Below are 23705 nucleotides of genomic sequence, written 5' to 3' on the forward strand. Positions count from 1 at the left end.
TATGATAATTAATGTTTCCCAAATTTTGGGAAGTTTAATGCAACCATATTTGTTTAAATTAGGTTGATTCTTGAGTGCAGATGCAGATTCAAAGAACAGTCTCTCTTTTTTGAATTTACTATGGTGGAGCATGATGGTGTTTTTCCAGGAGATCCTGTGGGTTGTATACAAAACATGATCTGCAAGGCCAGATTGACTATAATCGTGATTGCAGATGTATGACTTGTGTTCTTCTAACCAGATGGTTGCTGATCTGCCTGTCTGTCCAAAGTAAGCCAGTTTACAGGCACAAGTATACTCTATATACTCCATGCACTGAGAGAGGAGGGAGCTAATCTTTGGTGGAACGGATAAGGGTAGCAAGTTTACAGTGGGGCTTAAAAGCTGTATGGAAGTTGTATTAAAATTAGTTTTAATCCTTTCTCAGTGCTGATACTATTCCATTAAACCTCCAACATGAATTCTTCACACCACTTAAGCCTCAACACATGGATTCTGATCATTCATGGTGAAGAAATAGCACGCAAAGCAAAACAATACGGTAAGTCGAAACTACGTTTATCAAAGCAATTAAATCGGCTGACCTTTTTAAAAAGATGTCGGGACTAAAGTTATTCCTAACTGTGTTAGACATCATCATCCTGCCATACCCTCAAGAGGTGTACAGGATAAGATAGTACTACATGAAAAACTTACATCATTACTAACTTCCTATCTACAATTTTCCTCCAAATCAGTCTGTTACTTGTCAAGATTCCAACATTATCAGATCTTATATTTCTATCATCTAAGGCACTTTGTACAGTATCAATCCACCAATATCTTGGTCTTCCTCCGAGTCGTTTTCCTGCAAACCTGGCAGAGAACGCTTGTTTCGCTAAGATTTTTTGCTGAGATTAGCTTTGCTAACACATTCCTGGATGCTGACAATGTCAAGTTCTTTCCTAATATCCTCGTTTTTAATATGATATTGCCATTGATGCCATCTGTTCACACCTCTAATCTTTCACAGGATTCTCATATCTGCAGTCTCTAGTCTTTGGTCAAGTGTTTTATTTCTGACCCAGCTCTCAGATCCATAGGTTAAAACTGGTTTGAACACTGTCTTGTATACAGCTAATTTAGTATTCTGACAAATTTCTCTCTTATTCCATATGAATTTATTCAATTGATTTCCTACCATACCAGCTTTGTTGATTCTGTTATCTATTTCCATATTTAATTTACCATCTTCACTAAAAATTGTACCAAGTAGCTGAAATGTTTTACTTGTTCCACAGGTTCTGCGTTGTTCACAACACAGTTGACATTTTCAACAATTCTACCTATTTTCATTGTCTTTGTCTTTTTAATGCACACCTTCATACCATATCTATTACAAAAGTTATTCAATTTAGTCAGGGAATCTTGAAGACTTGTAGCGGATTTATTTAGAAGTATAACATCATCCGCATAAAGCAAAGAGCTGACATTAACATCTCCAATTCTGATATCATGTTTAATACCACTTTCCTTCATAATGCGATCCATATAGATAATGAATAACAGAGGGGATAATGTACATCCTTGTCTGAGACCAGATTTAACATTAAACCATCTTCCTGTACTTCTTTCAATTCTAACTGCTGACTTACAACTAAAAGACTAAGTATTATTGCTTGATATAATGCCCCATTGACACCATATAACTGTAGCATATTGAATAGCTTCTCTCTTGGCATCTTGTCATATGCCTTTTCCAGACCGACAAAACTTAAATACAGATCTTTGTTATATTCCCTTGCTTTCTCAACTACTTGTTGTAAAGTAAAGATCTGATGCTGACAGCCTTTATTTGGTGCCTGAATCCAGCTTGTTCTTCACCAAGTTTTTCTTCCCACAATTCTTCTCAACCGTTTTTCAAGTATCCTTGCATAGATCTTGCCAGGAACACTCAGTAATGAAATGCCCCTGTAATTCTCACATTCAGTTTTATTTCCCTTTTTATATATGGGTACAGAGAGCTCTACTCCAATCATCGGAATTCGTCTCTCTGTCCAGGCTTCTGAGCTATGCAATGCAGCCGCTGTAAGACTTTCATACCACCATACTTCAGCATTTCTGCTCGAATATCATCCTGCTGCCTTTCCACATTTCAAGTCTTTGATGGCTTTTTCTACTTCAAGTATGAGTATGTATTTTGGACTGTATGCCTGTTGAGTGTTTTTTACCACTGTACTATCACTGCTTGTTTCATTTAGCAATTCTTCAAAGTAGTTACTCCATACTTCAAGGATATCTTTTTCTCCCATTTTCATGTCACTTTTATCATCTTTAACTTCTTTTACAGCACTCTTTCCTCAATTTCTAAGCTGCTTCTCCAATATTCTGGAGGTTATCTAAAATAACCTCCAGAATATTTTACCACCTTCTTGATATTTATTTTCTATGTTCTTATCAAATTCCTCTCATGACATTTGTTTAGTTAGCTTTACACAGTGTTTAGCTTTCTTACATTTGTCTCTGTATTCTCAAAGAGAACAAGTTGACTTATTTGCCAGGAACTTTTAATATGTTTTCTTCTTTTCCTTCACTGCCTCTTTAACTTCCTGTGTCCACCATGGAGTTCTGATTTTTCTATCCCTGCAGACAACTTCACCACATGCCTCTCTGGCTGAATCAATCAGGGTTTTTTTCAAGGTTTGCCACTGAATCTCGAAGGTTTGGCTGCTGTTCCCAACTCTTTCATTTTTTCCTCAATAATCTTTGTGTATTTTAGTCTACAGTTCATATCTGAGAGCTGCTCAACTTTCATTCGCTTTAAAATTTTCTTACATGTTATTCTTATTTCTTACATGTTAGCCAATCTCATATGGAGGTGGTAGGGTTTTTTCTCCCGGAAACTCGTTTTTCATCCCACATACAGACAAATCGGCACTTCAGAACACATGCAATTTACAGGCAAAAAATACTAGTTGTGGTAGTGGTGGAGGTGGGCGGTAGATGGCGTTGATGGAGATGATTCGTAGTAGAGGTTCGGTGTAGCAGTTGAGATAGTTGTAGGTGTCCTCCTGCGATCAGTCTTCGGACTCCTTGGAGGTGTCAGGTATAATAATAATAATAATTCTTTTCAATATGAAATTAAATTTTATTGTGCTCAAGACTAAATAGTGATCACTTCCAATTTCAAATCCTCTGTACACTCTGGTGTCCTGCACCAGGGAGAAAACATCACTATCAACAATAACATAGTCAATGAGACTTTTCTTAATCCTTGCCTCTTCTCTCCATGTGAATTTGTGCACATTATTATTGTTGGAACATGGTATTAATAATAACCAGTCCATGTTCTGAGCAGAAATCCAACAGGTATTTGCCATTATCAATAGTTTTGCTCTTTTCTCCAAATTTTCCCAAAATATTTTTGTATGTCTGACAATCATTTCCTACTCTGCTATTTAGATCTCCAACAAAGACCAACTTTTCCTTTTTCATTGTGTCGGCTGCTTTCTCTAAAGCATCAAAAAAATTCCTCTACTTCTACCTTAGCAGAACCTTCTGTGGGACAATGGACACAAATAAGGCTCATTGTCCAGTTCCCCATTCTCATATTTGCCCACATAACTCTACTTGGACTGCCTGCCATTCAAGAAGATTAGCCTTGTATTTAGTGTTGACTGTAACTGGTTAGACTTAAAACCAAATTTAAATCAAAAAAAGCCCTCAGGATATACAAGCGTGCTAGTCTGGCACTATTATGAGAGCAGATTACCATAACTCACGCCAGCCTCGCTATGACAAACGCCACCTTTGGCTCGTTACAATCAGAGCTCTCCATTATACTCAATCCTGATCTTTGTTCCATTCTCTTTGGCATCTCAGAAGCTTCCTCTCAGAAAGAATTCCAAAAAATAAAAAATAAGCACATCAAAAAGTTTAATAATTTGTAAATCTAAAACACTACCTCAAGTTCAACCACTCCATACAGTAGTCAACCTATCGTCTAAAAGATTCAGCGACGATGCCATTAGTGCCCTTAGCCTTGGACACAATTTTGTGTACCTAAAGAAGTTCCAGCATTGGATATTATGTACAACATTGAATGCAGAATCTGTCACTTAGCTCCAGAAACAGCCAATAACATCAGACTTGACATAGCTAACATTCTCTCCCGGTCATCACCTCCAAAAATTAATTTATCTTCCAGACAACTCTCTGCCCTCAGAAAATTACGGAAATAAAAAAGTATTGTCATCATCAGAGCTGATAAGGGTAATACCACAGTCATTCTTAACATCTCAGAATATAATCGGAAAATGGATATTATTCTCCGTGATCGTACTACCTACATACCACTTGAACATGATCCCACAAAAACTCAAGTTAAAAAATTAAAAAACCTACTTAAAAAAGTGTCCTGACATTACAAAAAAACTCAAACCATTCGGCTCTCGTCTCACCCCCGTATATACGGTTTACCTAAAATCCACAAACCTAATTCTCCCCTAAGGCCTATAGTAGATGCCACCAATGCACCTTGTTACAAACTGTCAAAAAAGCTAGCTAACTTGTTGATCCCCTCACTGGTTTTACTACGTCTTATGTAAAAAACTCTGCACACTTTAAAAACTTAATTGAAATTCTTACTTTAAATAATACAAACATATTGGTCAGTTTTGACATCATCTCATGGTTTACCAATATTTCCCTAATTGACACCTTAACACTCTTAAAAAACGTTTTTCCTTCTGCTATCTTAGAGCTCTTTTCCTTTGCCATCAACTCTGGTTATTTCTCTTGGAAGAACAAAATCTACAAACAGATTAGTGAACTGCCATTGGTTTCCCCCTCTCACTCCCCTTTTGCCAATTTTTAAATGGAAAATTTTGAAAAACAAGCCATAGACTCTTCCCCTCTAAAACCTTATATCTGGCTAAGATATGTAGATGATGTGTTCTCTATTTGCCTCATGGCCCAGACACATTAGATTCTTTCCTCAGTCACCTCAATAGTCTACATCCAAGAATCCATTTTACGATGGAAAAGGAAAATAACAATAGTCTACCCTTCCTAGACACCTTAGTAACATGCCTTTCTAATGGTAAGCTTTCTTTCTCTATATATAGAAAACCTACTCATACAGGCAGATACATTCACACTCTCCCACTCTCAGCAATATGGCATTATTAAAACTCTAACCAATAGAGCCCACAATCTTTGTTCCAGTGAAACTGCCCTTTCAACCGAACTCAAACACATACACAACACCTTCCTTTCCAATGGCTACAGTGACTACAGAATTAAAAAAATAATCAAATCCTTCCCCATTCCCCGTCCATCTCTTCAGAAGGACTTCAGAAATGCCATCATCATACTTTACGTCTGTGGTACATTAGAAAAAATAGATAGATCATCAAAAAAGTACAACCTCCATACAGCTTTTAAGCCCACTGTAAACTTGCTACCCTTATCCGTTCCACCAAAGATTAGCTCCCTCCTCTCTCAGTGCATGGAGTATATAGAGTATACTTGTGCCTGTAAACTGGCTTACTTTGGACAGACAGGCAGATCAGCAACCATCTGGTTAGAAGAACACAAGTCATACATCTGCAATCACGATTATAGTCAATCTGGCCTTGCAGATCATGTTTTGTATACAACCCACAGGATCTCCTGGAAAAACACCATCATGCTCCACCATAGTAAATTCAAAAAAGAGAGACTGTTCTTTGAATCTGCATCTGCACTCAAGAATCAACCTAATTTAAACAAATATGGTTGCATTAAACTTCCCAAAATTTGGGAAACATTAATTATCAGAGATCCCTCTTTACATCCTAGGCCACCTGCTAATGCCTATAGAGGGTGACCCACCTAGATAGGACTTTAGTTTCACTCACTATTGTATTGTATTTGTGTGTGTGTTGTTACAAAAAGTTTTTTGTAATCCCTGAAGATGTCTCTGTGACGGATACGAAATATTGGAAGTATTAAAATTAGTTATAATCCTTTCTGTTAATAATGCTGATGATATTCCATTAAACCTCCAACATGAGTCAATCATCCTTATAAATCATTTACTACTAATAATAATTCAAAATTTTCATTTTTAAAAAATTAAAGCAAGAATATTATTCAAAAATGTTTCTATTGATACTTACATATTTTTCCCCCAGCAAAATAAAGCTCCAGATTTGGTAAGGGCAATACTATGATTTCCTCCAGCAGATATCTGAGCGACTGGAATATCACAGAGAGTTTTCACTAAGCATGGACTTCTCTGAAAATCTCCTTTATAACCTAAACCAAGCTGACCAAATGAATTTTGTCCCCAACTATAAAGTTCACCATCTAAAATTTTTGTAGGAAAAAAAAAAAAAAAAGAAGTGAAACATAAAAATTATTTCAGACAAATCCATGTTTTTAACCATTTTCTAAAATGTTCAAATTAAATAATTGAATCCACTTTCTTTACTGTTACTGGAGCTTTATAAAATTATCAGAAATTTTACACACAATCCTTGTCATAATTCACTAAGACGTGTTTCATAATTTGTATGATAAATCCCTATACCTATTACCAGTAGTGAGCTATGGAAATTTTAACAAAGGGCTCGCATAGTCAAGCATAAAAAAAAAAGAAAAAGAAAAAGAAAAAAAAAAGAAAGTCGCATTTCATACAAAAAAACTGTTATTGATACAGCTTGCATACACATTCCAGTCAAAAAGTATGAGAGGATAATTATAAACAAATATTTTTATTTGTTTATAAATAAATTATAAACAGACATTTTTAAACAAATGTTTCATGATCGAAACATGAAATATTTGCAAACAATCAACTGTGTTAATTTATCGTTCATAAGAAAAACATTTTTTAACTATCAAAATATAATAAGAATGAAATCTTTTATAATTTTTTATAAAACATTTGATTGGCTACTGGTTTTACCATACAATTGACTACCAGAAGGGAGAAGGGTAAAGATAGCGCATGTGCTTATTTTATTTTCAAACTCAGTGCATTCGTTATAGAGGAGTTGAAACAATAATTCCAAATAATCTACACACTGCCGAATAGACTAATTTTTGTTAGGTTACCATATGAGTTTGTTGCATAATATGTTTCAAAAAAAAAAAAAATTCTTTTTTGAAAAAATAAAGTAAACAAGAACAAATGACTCACAAATTTCAGAAAAATTTAACAAAGGGCTCACGTGAGCCCCCTATACCCCACCACTGCCTATTACCATATATATAATATTCATCCAAGCTTGATTTGCTTCCTCAGCCTTAAGTAAAAGGCTGGTTATAATCCACTAATTTGAGTACTACACCCTGAGTTGTGGAAATATCTTCTGAATATGAATGCTGTGCCAAACAAAGCGGCCTTTTGCAACTGCCCAGTTTTTATTTAATCCATCTACTTCTAGATGTTTTTTCAAAGTTTTGGGGGGTGCGCCTAAAGCACCTATTATTATGGGAACAACTTTTGCTTTTTTTTGCCAAATTTGTTAAACTTTGACTTGCAACTTGCAATACTTAATTATCCTATTTACCTAAATTACCTTACCTATCTTTACATCATCAGTAAATAACTATATATCCCCTATGAAATCCTTTCCAATGCCATAAATATAATACAAATTTTTTTTTATTTAGTTATAAAGTACATTACACTTGACAAGAAAATCACATTCATGTTTTAATCCTTACTCAAGTATAAACAAAGTTTGCATGTGAAGGTATCTTCACAACAAGTTTACTTGTATGTATACTTTTGCCTTCACATTAATTGCCTTAGTATCCCACAATCCAAAGCACACTTCCCTTATGGATAGGGCATTACACAGGTTTAGGTAGTGATCCTTACCATATATGTTGTTATGCATCATAACAACATATATGGTAAGGATATATCTGAAAGGAAGTGTTATACAGTGGTACCTTGGATTGTGAGTAACTTGGTCTGTGAGTGTTTTGCAAGATGAGCAAAAATTTTTAATAAATTTTAATTTGATAAACGAGCGAGGTCTTGCAATACGAGTACAGTATTACCTATGCGCTTTGTCTGCCGAGCGTCACGTGATCACAAGCCGCTCGGGATTATTGGTAATCGTCTCGCATGCTCGGTCTCAGTCGGCATACCTTATTCGTATAGTCAACATTTGTGCTAGCATTTTGACCACGTGTGTACGTAAAGCATTTTTTTATTTTATGTCCAAATGAAGTGACTGTTCTTTATTAAACTACGACAATGGCCCCAATGAAGAAAAGAGTTGAAAAGGAAGGCGGTAAGAAGAAGGAGATGATTACGGTGGAAGTTAAGAAGAAAATTATCGGGAAGCAAGAACAAGGTATGCAAATGGCCACCATCGCAAAATTTTATAAGAAGTCTACGTCAACGATTTGCACAGTATTAAAGAAGGACTAAGGGGGCTAGATGTAGCAAAAGGAGTCATGAGAGTATCAAAGCAATGGCCACGTATTCTGGAAGATGTAGAAAAGTTGCTTTTGGTGTGGATAAATGAGAAGCAACTAGCAGGTGATACTGTGACTGAGAACTTGATCTGTGAGAAGGCAAAGGCCTTGTATGCTGACCTCGTAAGTAAACTGCCAGGTGCGTCTACAGAAAACGAAGAAGGCTTCAAGGTGAGCAGGAGATGGTTTGATAACTTTAAGAGGAGAAGTGGCATCCATAGTGTTGTGGGGCACAGAGAGGCTGCGAGTCTGGATGCAAAGGCAGCTGAGGCGTTCGTTGCCAAGTTCCAGAAGCTCATGGTTTCTGAGTGTTACCTGCCGCAGCAAGTTTTTAATTGCAATGAGATGGGGCTTTTTTGGAAAAAGATGCCAAAGAGGACCTACATTACAGCAGAAGAGAATGTAATGCTCGGTCATAAGCCCATGAAAAACCATCTCACCCTCTTGCTGTGTGCTAATGCAAGTGGTGATTTCAAAGTTAAGCCCCTGCTCGTGTATCATTCTGAGAATCCACGGGCCTTCAAGAAATGCAAGGTGCAGAAGAGTCAGTTAAAAGTTATGTGGAAGAACCAACAGCAAGGCTTGGTTCACTCGTACCTTGTTCGTTGCGTGGATTAATAAGGTCTTTGGTCCTGCAGTGAAGAAATACCTTTTAGAAAAAAAATTGCCACTCAAAGTCTTGCTGGTTATGGATAATGCTCCTGCTCATCCTCCAGGCCTTGAGGACGACTTACTGGAAGAATTCGAGTTCATTAAGGTCAAGTTCCTTCCTCCCAACACTACTCCATTACTCCAGCCCATGGATCAACAGGTCATTTCGAACTTTAAAAAGCTTTACACCAAGGCACTATTTCAGCGATGCTTCGAGGTGACCAAAGGAACTAACCTAACCTCCGAGAGTTTTGGAAAAATCATTTCCACATCGTAAACTGCGTCAAGATCATCGATAAAGCCTGGGATGGGGTCACCAAGAGAACCCTTAATTATGCTTGGAAAAAACTGTGATCTGTTTTTTGATCTTGAAATGAAATTGTGTCCTTGGGGAAAACCATGAGACTGGAGGTGAATGAGGATGACATTCAAGAGCTGGTGGAGGAACATGGCCAGAAGTTTACCATCGACGAACTGATGTATCTGCATCGCGAGTAACAGCAAGAGATTATGGAGGAGATCTCGTCTGAGAAGGAGGAGAAAAAGACGGAGACATCTCTCTCTTCAAATGAGATTAGGGAGGTGTGTAAAATGTGGGAAACAGTGCAAAATTTTGTAGAAAAGCACCACCCGAGTAAGGCTGTGGCAGATGAATCTGTTTAACGAATGCAATGTCATATTTCTGTGAAATCCTCAAAAGGAGGCAAAAGCAAGTGTCATTGGATAGGTTCCTCGTTAAAGTCAAAAAGAAAAAGAGTCAACAGATGGCAGTGATTCTGTTAGTGATAATGAAAGTCATCCTACCCAATACAATTACTGTAATATGTAATGTAATTAATAAATTCGATTACTTTTAGGTATATTACATTTAAATAATAAAAATATAAAAAGGTATACATATATAAGGTATATGAAGGCATATGTATTTTGTATTAATAATTTTTATATGAATATTTTTGAGTTTTGGAACGAATCATCTGAGTTTCCATTATTTCTTATGGGGAAATTCGTTTTGATATATGAGTCCTTTGGATTACAAGCATGTTTCGGGAACGAATTATGCTCGCAAACAAAGGTACCATTGTATCTTCATTACGAGGTAATGAAGATACAATGGTAATAATAAGGTAATAATTAGGTAATAAGGCAATTGTTGTGAAGTCAACAGCTTCTATATACAAGTACAGTTGTGAAGATACTTCATGTGCAAACTTTGCATACACTTTGGGTAAGGATTAAAGAATATAATTTCTTGTTTAGTATAAAGTCAGTAAATAACAATAGACCAAGAACTTACCTCTCAACTTAATTCTTGCACACTCACACTACCATTCACTTGTCAAGTCAGTTATCCTCTTATCCATATTAACCCCCCCCAACCGGCCATGACATCTATAGACATCCAGCTCAATCTGGATATGATTCTGTAACACCCGTTGAATAATATGGATAGGAAGTGCAATTTGGTCTCACTATTTCATCTATCTCGGCCGGTAAGGAGGTTAATAGTTTAACCTCCTTACTGGCCAAGTATATATGTATGTATATATGTAGTAACTGCAGTATACAAAAGCAAGAAGAGATGGGCAGGCCACATAGCCAGACTCAAGATAACAGACAGACAGACATATAGAATACTCATTTGGCAACCAAGAAAAAAGAGAAAACTAGGAAGACCACCTACAAGATGGGAAGACCCATTAGTGAAATCTATGTGTATAACATGGATGAGAGAGGCTCAAGATCGAGATCGTTGGAGGCATCTTTGTGACCTGCACTCATGGAGAAATCCTGAATGAAACACAGATCCATCAAGGTAATTTAACTTATTTATTGATATTTCACTGGTATTATATTCAGCATCTTCAGAGCACAAAAACAGTTTGTCACAGTTGACAAATGGCACCAATTGATTTAACAGTGGGACATTAAAAAATTGTAACAGACAACACAAGGAACCAAAGTCCTAATTGGCACCATCTAATGCTGCATAAAGAGAGAGAGAAAACAAGTATTAATTTGATCTTAAAACGAACATCTTCCAAATTTTTGGTAAATTGATAGTCATACTTGTTGAGGTTTAGGAAATGTTTTAAAGCTGCTACTGTTTGAAAAACAATCTCTCTGACTTATGACTTCTGTGTAGCACTTCTGTTTTTTCCTATTTCATCCTGTGTAAAGGGGATCCAATGCATGGTCTGCTAGTCCGAACTTGCCATATCAATAGTGTCAAATGTATTTTTTTCTCCAAGGCAGATGTCAACCATCCATCCATAGTAAGCCAGGTCACAAGAACAGGGCACTACATACACTCCTGAATGTGATAAAGGAGAGAGTTTGTCCTTAGGAGAACAGAGGAGAGTTGCCAACTTCATATATGGGTATGGTAAGGAGCTGATATTCATTAAGCACTCTAGATTTTTTTTGATGTACTCTGAATGCATGGGATGGTAACAGTTTTGATGTAGTCTCGAATATTAGGATGAAGGGATTTCCATGGAATATTTAGTATTTTGTCTATTTTTGGGGGATTATAGCCATTGGCTAAAAAAAAGTATGTCACAAGTGAGTCCAGTGGTAAGAACATTATCATCAGATCAGATAGCTCTGGTTCTGTGAGTTTAATGTTTTTATGATACCATATCATTGAGCTGAATGGTGTGATTGTTTGTGCAAATATCTCCCAGTATGTGTAGGTGGTCTATAAACAGAAAAAGATAATGAACCATCAGGAAGGTGCGTGACTAGTGTATGCAGAAAGGCCAGACAGTCATTAGTTTCCTGTTCCATTGCAAAGTGGATTTTAGAGTAGGGTAGGGGATATTTAAATGCATTAAAAATGTATCTAACATGTCTGGACCATGTTGCCAAATAGCAAACATCGTCATCAACATAGCACAGTAAATTGATTGGCAATTGAATTGGCTAAAGAGGAGAGCCAATAGCTGTCCCATCTAGTCATTTATATATCTTTCCTTTCCATGCAAAATATCCAGCATGTACTGTAAATTTAAATAGCTCAAATATGTCTGAAAGGAAACGTAACTAAAAAATCAAGGGTCTCAATTAATGGTACACTGGTAAATAGAGAAGTAATATCAAAACTAATCATTATGTCTGAACTTTTTAAAATATGGTCTTTTAATGTGTTTTTTTAGGTGAACAAAATTTTTAACAAAATAGGAAGAATTACCTATGGGGGGGGGGGGGGGGAAGAGAGACTAGTTTTTTAGTCAGATGTTTAGCAAATTTGTATGTATGACTGTTTATACTATCCACAATTGGGCATAGAGTGTATCTTGTTTGTGAATTTTTGGTGCTCCATATATTCTGGGTGTTTTTAAGAGGTTTTTCAAGAGTTTCTTTACAAACTCAACAAACTAAAAGCCTTTTCATGTAAAAACACCCAAAATATATGGAGCACCAAAAATTCACAAATGAGATACACTCCTACATCATTCCCCCACTTGCAACACTTATGTTTGTGATTGTCTGTGAAAAATACTAGTGGTGGTGGACAGTAGATGGCGTTGGTGTAGATGATGCAGTTGGTGGATGACAGGTGAATGAGGTTGAGTGGTGGAGATGGAGAGTTGTAGAGTAGATGCCCTCCTTTGATGAGTCTTGGACTCCCTGGAGGTGTCAAACAATAATAATAATAAACACACTTGTTGTTTACAATGTTTGGAGAAAATTTTTGATTTTTTCATTAGTATACCTTCTTTGTAATTGATTGTCCATGTTTCTTTTCCACTATGATATTTCTCTAGTAGCAAGGCTTATATGTTGGTTAGACATAACTGGTAATTAGTTTACGGAATTAACAACGCAAATAAAGTATATTAATTAAAGGTAACTTTAATGAATTACTTCTATATTTCGGCAACGTCACATTGCCATCTTCAGGAACATAAAGATATGGTATGTGCACGCAGGCACTAACACAAAGCAAATGAGGAAGAAAGCAAGAAACTAATATTGTTCATAGAACAATATTAGTTTTAAAACTTTAAATTTTAAATTTAAATATTAGCTTTAAAACTTTAAATTTAGCATTGCAACAGTTTCTAAATGGAAGTTTAGGAAGGCACTGCACTTCTTATTTTGTGCCTCTATCATGTCTTGAACTTAAGAAGCAGATTGCAAAGCTTACTGGCATTGTTTGCGGAAGGCATATTAGCTTCGAGATGCTAATCATGGATTGCTTCAAAGTATTTTTTTTTTAGACTGTGTCAATTTCCTGGGAGAAGGTTCATCAAGCGTGATAAGGCACTGTTCCAAGAAATCCATGTGCTTTCCGAGGTTTAGGAGTTGGTTAACAGTGAGAACAGAAAAATGGCTCTGAGGATGAGTAGCAGTTTGAGTGGCAGTTCTTCAATTTTGACACAATCGACATGAGTCCGCTGGCAAGAAATTGAAAAGTAAACTTTTTTCTTAACCATAATGGCTAGTTTGTGGCTTCGGCATTTTGGAGTTTCAAGAGTTCTATTTGACTCACAGTGCTTTGTCATCGATCTGTTTTGTTGCTGCCATCTTTGCTTCGTGCTGCAGGCATGGCAACGCATTGGCTGCTAATGCTTGCTATGGACAATATTAAAGTACAGGAAAACTCTCTCTTTATGAAATGTTTAGAGTACTTACAGATGATTTAGCAACTTTCAGTCCCTTGATAAGTGTTGCTGTACTTTCTTTCTAGGGCAGAAGATAAAACTGAAATGAAATTACTTTTGAAATATTATAATAACAGAGAACAGTTTCCAAGTAATATAATCCGAAACACCACCTATGAGCGCAATCTGCAGAGAAAGGATGTTCACAGTGCACTGGTGATAGTAAAGGGTGACTAGAGAAAGCAATATCAAAGTCAGGAGGGTAAATCAGATAGGAGTTAGACTGATGAGTAATATCATTAAGCAACAGCTGCAAAAAAAAAGATGTGGAGGGTATATATGGAGAAAGGTGGCCAGCTAACACATGAACAGTACAAGCAACAGGCAAGAAAGGTGACCAGCATGATAAGGAACACAAAATTAGATGAGAAGAAGTTAACCAAGCATGCAAAAAGTAATTCCAAAGAGTTTTATTACTATATGGCAAGTAGGAGGAAGAATGACTATGGAAGGGTAAATTTAACGAGTGCAACTGGTAGAGAGGCAGACAAAATTGTTGAGCTACTGAGTGATCATTTTGCAAGAGTATATCATCCAAGTGAAGATACTGTTATGGCTGAAATAACAGGGACTGATGTGAGAACAGAAGTTGATGAATTGGAGGTACTTAGAATACTGCAGAATCTGAATGCAAATGCAGCTGTGGGACTGAATGAGATATCAGCTCACATTTTAAGAGAATCTGAAACAGAACTAGTGATGTCATTTAGGCATTTAATTCTTAGCTCCAGCAATGTTTCAAGAGAGTGGAAGAAGGCAAAATAATTCCTTGTAAAGGAAGATCTAAGTCTGTGACAGCAAATTGCACACCAATCAGTATCTCAAATGCAGTTGCAAAAGTACTGGAAAAGCTGGTCAAAAAGAAAATTCACAAATAAGTGGATAAGAATATGATACTCTATGTGGGTCAGCATAGCATTGTGAAGGATCAATCATGCCTTGGTAATCTACTAACTTTTATAATAGGGACAGTTGAGTTGGATAGAGAGAATGGCTACACAATGATACTACTGAATTTTGCAAAGGCATTTGACAGGATTCCACACGGAACTCTGTTATACAAACTACAACATGGGGATAGGTATGAAACTGGTGATATGGATAAAAGGGCGGCTGATAGATAGATACAAAAAAAGTCTCGGAGCAATCCAAGGTGACTAGTGGTGTGCTTGGACCATTGCTATTTAATTTGTACATAAATGATATAGGAAATAATTTGAATGGAGATATTCAATTGATTACTGATGATGCAAATTTGGGAAAGGTAATAGTTAGTCAAGGTGATGAAGAGAGCTTGCAGAATGATTTGAATAGGCTGACAGTATGGGAAAAACATAATGGAATTTAATAAATTCCATTATGTTTAATTTAATGTGGAAAAGTGTAAAGTTGTGCACTTTGGGATACAAAGATTACAAGTTGTGTACCACAATGAGAAAACTGCACTCCAGGAAATTGATGAAGCCAGGAATTTGGGTGTAGTAGTAGATAGACAGTTGAAGTTTAGATGGTATATTGCTAAAGTAGCCAGGGTAGCTCACAGGATTACTTATTTATTGAAGAACACATTAACAAGCAGATATAAGGGAGTTATCACTCCTCTTTATAAATTGTTGATACGACCGCATCTGGATTACTGTACCGCATCTGGATTACTGAGTTTAGTTTGGATGAAGAAATGGCAGAGAAGATTTAGAGATGATTAGAGAAGATTGAAGGTAGATTAAGGGTTTGTGATTGTAAAAGTTGGTTGATATGAGAAAAGGCAGGGATGGGTATGATAGGAACATTTAACTTGCTTAAAGGATTTTATAGGATTGATATAGGAGAAATGGGTTCAGCACTTAGCTAGATGGGGCAGTACAAGAGATCCTACGAAGTTGGATAAGAATGTGGTTAGCAAGGGCATAAGGACTAGAATTTTTGCTTTTGCAGTGGTGAATGAATGAAATGGGTTGCCTAAGTCATCTGTGAGTGCTTTGTCTGTTAATGGTTTCAAGGAGAGGTACAATATTGTGTTGATAGTTTGTCTCTCACAGTGAGTCTTAAGGCTCTATGGAGATGCCTGTACATCAACAACAATAATAATCATTTTTTTTTTGTTTTCATGTAGCAAGCATAAAAAAAGTTCATGAATTCATACATTTGAATGCATATAAGAATTTCTATATTAACATAAATTATAGAAGGAAAAATCATTCAAAAAATATTTTTGATGAACAAATAATGTTCATTATAAAATAAGATTAAAGGGAAAACTGATTAAATTAATGATACTTACTATGAGTAAGTGCTAGAGAATGACTGCCTCCAGATGCTATCTGCACAATTTGAAGAGTAGCAAGACGTTTAAGCATTCTAATTAAGAAAAAAATTATAAAATTGAGATAAATGAAAACATAAATTTATATCTGAAAACATTTCTTATTATTATTAATTATATGATTATAACGTTACATAGTTAAGCAATACCACCATAATATGTAGGCAATTTTCATTCTGAAAAATAAACAAAAGCTATTTTTCTTATCTGAGCAATGTAAACGAACTGAATTATGTTAAACTACATTTTTCTTCAACAAAATGATCACCAATCTTCTTAGAGAAAGGTGTGTCAAATATACTAAAAACAAGAGAATTCTAAATAGAAATTCCTCTTGTGCGATAGCTCTCCAACCAAAAGAGATGCCATTTAAATAAAAAAAGTTAGTTTGACGTCTCTATTTTCATATGCTATTTCTCAACAAAATCTCCCTCTTTCATCTTTCACTTTGAAAGCATTTTCTCCACTAGATAAGTTTTTCACAGCCATTATAGTGCTTATATACTATGAAAAGAATGACAATAAATTTGCAAAACTATGCAGAAACCTAGAGAAAGCTGAAACAATGAATTAACAGTACTCACAAGGACTAACTATTTCTTTGCAACATGAGACTGCACAAAAGTGAATGCATTTTCACTTCACTTCAATGGCTATCAAAGAGACTGAAGTTTAGAACATTATCCTTGCAAATCAAACTTAGTTCCTACAAGCTTTTGGCTATTTCCTAAACTGAATATCTCAAGAACAGCACTTGAAAATTATGAACAAGCAAAAGCAGAAATGAGAATATGGTTCTCTGAACAATAAGATGAATTTCTATCGCAACAAAACTTTTAAAAACCTGTTATGCAGAAGAGCAACTCTAACGGAATGGAGAAAGATTTATGTTGAGAAATAATGTATAAAAACAGAGTAGACTTTCAAAGGTTTTTATTTTTAAATAAAAAAATAAAAACCTTTGAAAGTCTCTACTCTATTTTTATACATTATTTCTCAACATAAATTGCTGTATCAATGAATGGTAATTTAATGGCAATTTAACATGTAAAAATCAAGATTTACTGGCTCTTTATATATTTCACCATTTGTTACCGAAAAATTGTAAAACTACTTCCCTATGCAAAAGGTGACATATATGATGCATCATATGCCTACAACTCAAGTCTTGGTCACAGTTACATGTGCAAGAGGACACAACATTTGAGTTAAAAAGAACCAATGACAATCGTAAACATTTATCATTGAGATTGTATATCATAATATCCGTGAAAAGTTTCCGGTAACACTTCTTAGAATTTTGTATTAGCATAGCATCTGATGAAAATTTCACCACACACACACATACAAATACAATATACACCCAATTCTCCATTTACACAGTAGATTGTTCCAGAAAAAAACGTGTAAATGAAAACCGATGTAAAAAAGAATACAGTGCATATGAAAAAATAGAATGGTTCCAGATGTGAAATCCGATATGAACAATAAGTTATTTTCAAACAAAAGATATGAAAATTATTGAATAAAATTCTATTTAATTTTAATAGAATATTTTTTATTTTAAATACTTATTTAAAATATTTATATATATAAATATATATGTATATATTTTAAATACTTATTTAAAATATATACATATGTATCTTTGTTAAATAAAATTTAACAAAGATACATATTGTTAAATTTTACTTAATTTAACTAATAACCATATGCGTGGGTGTATTTGGGCTGAAAAGGCCTAATACACCCACGCATACGGTTATTAGGTAAATTTTATTCACCGTCACTTTCTGACAGTAAGCGCATTCTTTTGTGCGAGACAGGAATAAAATCACTTCCATCACTTGAAACACTTTGGCTGTTTGTTCATAATCCGATGACAAAACGTTTTCTTCAGTAAATGGAACTAAATTAGCACTAATTTCCAATGGTCCTGAAAGTTTATTTTTTTTAACACAAACTCTGTAATTAATCGTTGAAATCCTGTTTTGACTAGATCTTTGTATAATTCTTCATATTGCACAATACATGACTTCAGTTTATGTTTAAACTGTTCAGCTCGTTCAATATTTGGATCATGGGTAAGAAAATGACTTTGCAATTTAGTAGCCATATGAAGGACTTCATATGGCTACTTCAATTAATCCCACAGCGAGTGGAATCTCTTCATCATCATCATCACTTTTTTCTTTTTCAGCAAGATTGTCCAGGACAGCTTCTATTATTTTGTCATCACTAACAGCTTTGTCAACCATCAATTCTTCAATTGATGAAAAATCATCAAATTGTTCTCTGCTAACTGCATGTGCTAATCTGATGATATTGGGATATTCAGTTGTAAGTAAAATGTACAGGGTTTTTTGTTTTCATACATTCTGGCCAAGTAGCTTTCCAGCATGCATTTAAAGTTGATGGTTTCAATTTTGATAATGTCAACTTGCAAGTTTGATGCAATCCAAAATAGAAAATTTCATCCATACATCAGTAACTGTCAGTAAATTATCCTTATCTAGTTTATCCAAAATGCATTGGTTTGGTATTTGCTCATGATATTTACTACACATTCAAAAATGGAGACACCGGGAAGTGTCTCCATTGTGTAAACCGCTGGCAGGAACTAGCTGTAGTGTATGTATGCCATTTCCACGTCAAGCAGCTGCACCCTAATTGTACTGACTGCCTTTCTATTCCTAAAGTTTAGGAAATGATTATCTTCAGTTGTATAATATTATTATTATTATTAGCCCTCTAGGGAGTTGAGACTCATCAAGGGATGCCATACATCCCTCACACCAGCTGTCATATCTACTTTTAAGCCCATTCACAACTTTGACAGGCAAACTATTCCACTCACTCACAGTTCTATAAAAGAAAAATCTAGCTCTTAACTTCACACAAACTTAACTTCCACAGATGCCTCCACCCCTGTCCTCTCATCAATTTCCATATAATAAAGATTTAATTCAACTGATATCCTATAGAGCCCTCTCAAACATTTATAACCTTGTAATCTACATTCCATAATCCCGATATCATCTTTGTGCCTCTTCTTTACAGCCTTTCCACGGCTTCTTTATCCCTCTGGAACCTAGGAAATCAAATCTAAGCAAAGTAGTTTGGGTATGGTTATATCAAGGCCTCGTAAAGAGGCAAAATGGCTTCCATATCTTCACATTTCAATGTTTGTTTAAACATCAAACTTAAACTTCATAATCTGCTAATATAATATGCCACTGGATACCTCATCATGCCAAAATGCACAACCTTTCAATGTTAGTGAGTTATGTCTCACTAGGACATAACTCACTAACATTGAAATGATAGCCATTATCATTTGTCCACACTGTCCAGCCTATCAATAGCATCTCTGATTGCCCTGCCTATCTATGCATCATCAGAAGCAAACAATACACGATCTTATGTCAGGTCTCTTTTAATGTTATTAATATATAGATTAAACTACAATGGTTCAAGGACTGATCCCTGGAGCATACCACTGGTCACCTTAAATCTGGTACTCACCCCCCCCACACACTCTGATACCTGTTTGTCGGACAGGTATCACAATCTAATAACTTATATTCCAATCCCATATTCTCCAGTTTATGCAACAGCCTTTCATGTCGTATCCTATCAAATACATCAGCAAAATCCAACAGTATCATAGTGCATCCGTTCTCCCAACTCAACCGTAACATTATCATAAAATAAGACCAAATTACTCAGACATGACTTCACTTTGGTAAACCCATGATGTTTCTTGCAAGGTAGAGCTTGTTTGTCAACCTATTTCTACATGGAAGTTCTTATCAACTTCTCTAAAAATCCTCACAATCACTCCAGAGATAATGATAAGTCAATAAATTAAAGACGCCATAATAAATCAATAGTTAGATACATCAGCCTTTGCACCACCCTTGTGCATTGGGATTATTATACATTCTTTCCATTCTTATGGAAGCTTTCTTGAGCATAGAGTCAAATTATACAATCATGTCAAGGGCCTGGCCAGTTTGGCTGAACATTCCTTTAGCATATGTGCTGATATCCCATCTGTCCCTATTGCCAGATTATGCAACATCTCTGCAACCTCCTTCTCATGCAACTCTATCTCTTCATCCAATGTAGTGGTAGCACTGTGTTGCATATACTAGATTGATAGATTTTGGGAAGTGAATACTTATTATCTTAATTTTACAGAGCATAATGATAAAATTTTTTTAAAAAACAAGTTTTTTTAATTTCTATTAATATATTTTTATTTTTTTATTTTGACTTTTTATTTATATTTTATTTATTATTTTTCATCCCAACGCTGCATTATCTTAATGAACTCATGACTGCATTTATGGAGAGATTCTAATGTAATGGCATGTGCACCCATGTTTCTCTTGTTCAAGCTCATCGCTGTTGCTCTTCACTTATATTGATGATGTCTATTTACTGTGTAATGTGTGTCATTTTATAATTATGGAAACTCCACAGGTATCACTATACAAGAAAGATGCCATATGATAAATGCCAGAAGAGTGACATTGCCTGCTGGAAAAATTATGAAAATCAGTTAAAAAAAAAAAAAACTACTGATTAACTGAATAATTCCAATACTAAATCATGTTTTGGCAGACTACTTAAAAATATGTTTGCTACTATAATAATTTTAGCAGAGTATACTATCCCAGCAAGAACTTATTTCTAAGCATTATCTTTCTGGGAGCATTACTTGATTTATGAGTCCTGAAATCACTTATATGAAAATGGAAATGAAATTCAAATGTGTTAAAAATTGTCTTAATCTCTTAAATAGCTATACACCAGTTTCAATAAAAACTATTCTTAGTTGCTAAACAATATGGACTGTCTTAAAAGCTGAATCTTTACCTTGGAGAGAGAATATGATCATCATCAACTGACAACCCTAGTTGTCCATGAGAATTGCTCCCCCAGGCAAATACTTGGCCAGCTTCAGTGAGAGCAAGAGAGTGTCCAATACCACAACTGATAGTTTGAATAGTATGGGGAGAAAGAGATGTAATTTGTTCTGAAAATGCAAATCAAAAGTGTTTTAACAATAAATAAAAAATATTAGACTCATTTATCTATGTCAAGCAGGTAACACTAAATAAAAGCTTACTCAGATAAAATGTTTGATATATTCCCAAGTAAAAGATTTTTTTTTTTTAGTTACAAAATGCTCTTTTCCAACTGCCCTTACTATAATTGTGCCAAATAGATGTTCTCCATAATTTCTACTCTTCCCATTCTCCTGATTCAAATATTGCTCTGGCTACATAACTGAAATAATTCTACATAAAGAAAGCATTCTACTGAAAATCCTCTCCCACTAAGCATTGGTTATACAAGACTTCACCCTCAGTGTACCACTATAACTCGCAGAAAAATTATCTCCACAAATCTAAATCTGACTTTGAAAGAGCCAAGCACAGAAAACTTGCCTCCTGCTTAATTTGGTCTAAGCTGGGCTAGTTGGCAAGTGGTTACTAGATCTGCTCTCCAACCAGCAGACTACTGGTTTGAATCTCACTAGGACATGGATGTTTGCGAATGTATTTAAGGTGATTATACCAATATTATCATCCAGCATGAGACCACTACTGCCACCCTGTTTATTGGAGGCCTAAAGTGGTCTGAAAAATAGGACCAACTAAAAGGCTTAAAAGCCTTTTGCAGTTGGGATTCCCATAAAAAAAAAAAGTTATACCATGTCGCTGCAACCTCTGCCTTCTAGGCTCCCACCTTGCTCACATTCAGATAGATACCATCTAAATTCACATGGATGATCCCATCACCACTTGCTATCGCAAGGATAAAGCTGACTTGGAGTCATTCTTTCTTGCTAAATCCTGCAGAGAAGACCAAAACAAATCAATTCCCACTATAAGAACATCTAAATAAATGCACCCTCAGTCTATAACCAGAAAAATATCAGAAAAATCCTTAAATATCAACAAGTCTAATGGTAATCTTTTCCAAATGAGCTAAAAAAATGTCATCTTAGCCATGAACTATCATTCTCTTGAAAATGACAAAGAAAGCTATCAACAGTCAACTTCTTCAATGGAGATCTAGTATAATATTCATCAACAGCCACCAGTACAGATTCTGCCACTCGCAATCAACAATTAATTTCCAAAACAATATTATCCTCTGTAATATGGTTTAGATTTCTTCGAAACTTGAAATTAATATTTTCCTATGTCAAGTTCCTTACTAGAATGATGATAGGTATCCTAGTGGCAGGGCTGCCAGCTTAGGTCAACTAGACTTGCCTCTTTTAATAGGTAGTGGAAACTACAGTTTGAGTGGAAAGAGTCACCCCCACCCTTTTTTTCTTCAAATTGCTCTAATAGTATTGGGGGTGGGGGGAGGGGGGAGTTTGAGTAAGTAGAGGAAATAAGAGTAAAAGACCAGTCTATGGACCAGTCAATACACAAATTAAATAAAATAGATAATATAATTATAGCTGGAGATCTTAATGCCAGAAAAGGAATGAAAAAAATAATAATATAGAAAAACTTGGAGAACCAACAGTAAACAAAAATGGAAAACAACTCACTGATTACATTATATATAATAATTTAAAAACAATGAATACATTCCACAAACACAAAAATATACATAAACATACATGGTATGCAAGAGGACAAAAATCAATAATAGACTTCTTTGCAGCAAATGAAAAAGCAACAAACCTCTTCCATATGTTAAGGATGGATTTATATAATGCTGACAAACTGTATCTATATGATTTTGGTGCTAGGTGTCGAGAGAGAGCTCTGGTCACTAAGCATGCTGAAACACAAATTCAGGAAAAACTTAAGCAATTAGGGTGGATGCAGGTGAGTATGTGTGAAGGCACCCATGAGGCAAGTCAATGTGAGAATGACCAACAAATGCAGAATCTACTCTCAAGCAAATATACTGAATAGGGTAATCAAATAAAATAGGAAGTAAAGGTGGTTGAGGGCCCAAAGGGATGCTGCAGTTTCTGTATACTTATGCCAGAAGTATCAAGAACAAGAGGGAGGCATTTTTGGCATTAGCTAATGCAATCTTGCCAAAAATTATAGTCATTATTGAGACTTGCCTAACAGCAGATAATGTAGTTTTAAGTATAGGATGTGAAGGGTTTTGTATTTTCAGATAGAGGATAAAGAAGATAGGACAGGACAGAGGAGAGGATACTGCTGATGACAGCAGATGAATTGCAGTCAAAACAAATAGGTGATAGGCAGGAGGGTGGCTGTTCATTTGGAGCAGTCTGATGTGAGATCAAGGCCAATAATCATTGAAAAAATGTATGGTTGGTCGGTTGCTTCCAGATCATCCCTGGAATCCCCAGGAATGATCTCGAAGACCTCCATTAGCAAATCAGTACAATGAGTGTAAGTCGAATGATTATTATAGAGGACTTCAACTATGGAGATATAGATTGGAAGAAAGAAATATCACACATGGCAGGAAGGAAATGGAATTTATACACCTACTGAGAGATAATTACTTCAGGCAACATGTGATAGAGGGGACCCCTCTCTGAATAGGAAAGTGACCATGTGGATCTGACTTCGGAGATTACA

At 35.5% G+C, this 23705-nt stretch overlaps 1 protein-coding gene across 3 annotated transcripts in view; it reads right to left on the reverse strand.

Annotated features, from left to right (window-relative positions):
• The window catches only part of Herc4 (HECT and RLD domain containing E3 ubiquitin ligase 4), a 604012-nt gene that overhangs the window by 531778 nt on the left and 48529 nt on the right, over positions 1-23705 (reverse strand). For all 3 annotated transcript variants that reach the window (XM_090409674.1, XM_090409672.1, XM_090409675.1), the window contains 3 exons: positions 20989-21148; positions 16063-16139; positions 6141-6330 (listed from right to left, as the gene is read on the reverse strand). In XM_090409674.1, coding sequence (XP_090265800.1) covers positions 6141-6330; positions 16063-16139; positions 20989-21148 — 427 coding nt within the window. The remainder of the gene's footprint in view (positions 1-6140; positions 6331-16062; positions 16140-20988; positions 21149-23705) is intronic.

Source organism: Typopeltis vanoorti, chromosome 19 (genome assembly GCF_054136105.1).
Source record: "Typopeltis vanoorti isolate ZY-2024b chromosome 19, IOZ_Tvanoo_1.0, whole genome shotgun sequence".
Classification (NCBI taxonomy): domain Eukaryota; kingdom Metazoa; phylum Arthropoda; class Arachnida; order Uropygi; family Thelyphonidae; genus Typopeltis; species Typopeltis vanoorti.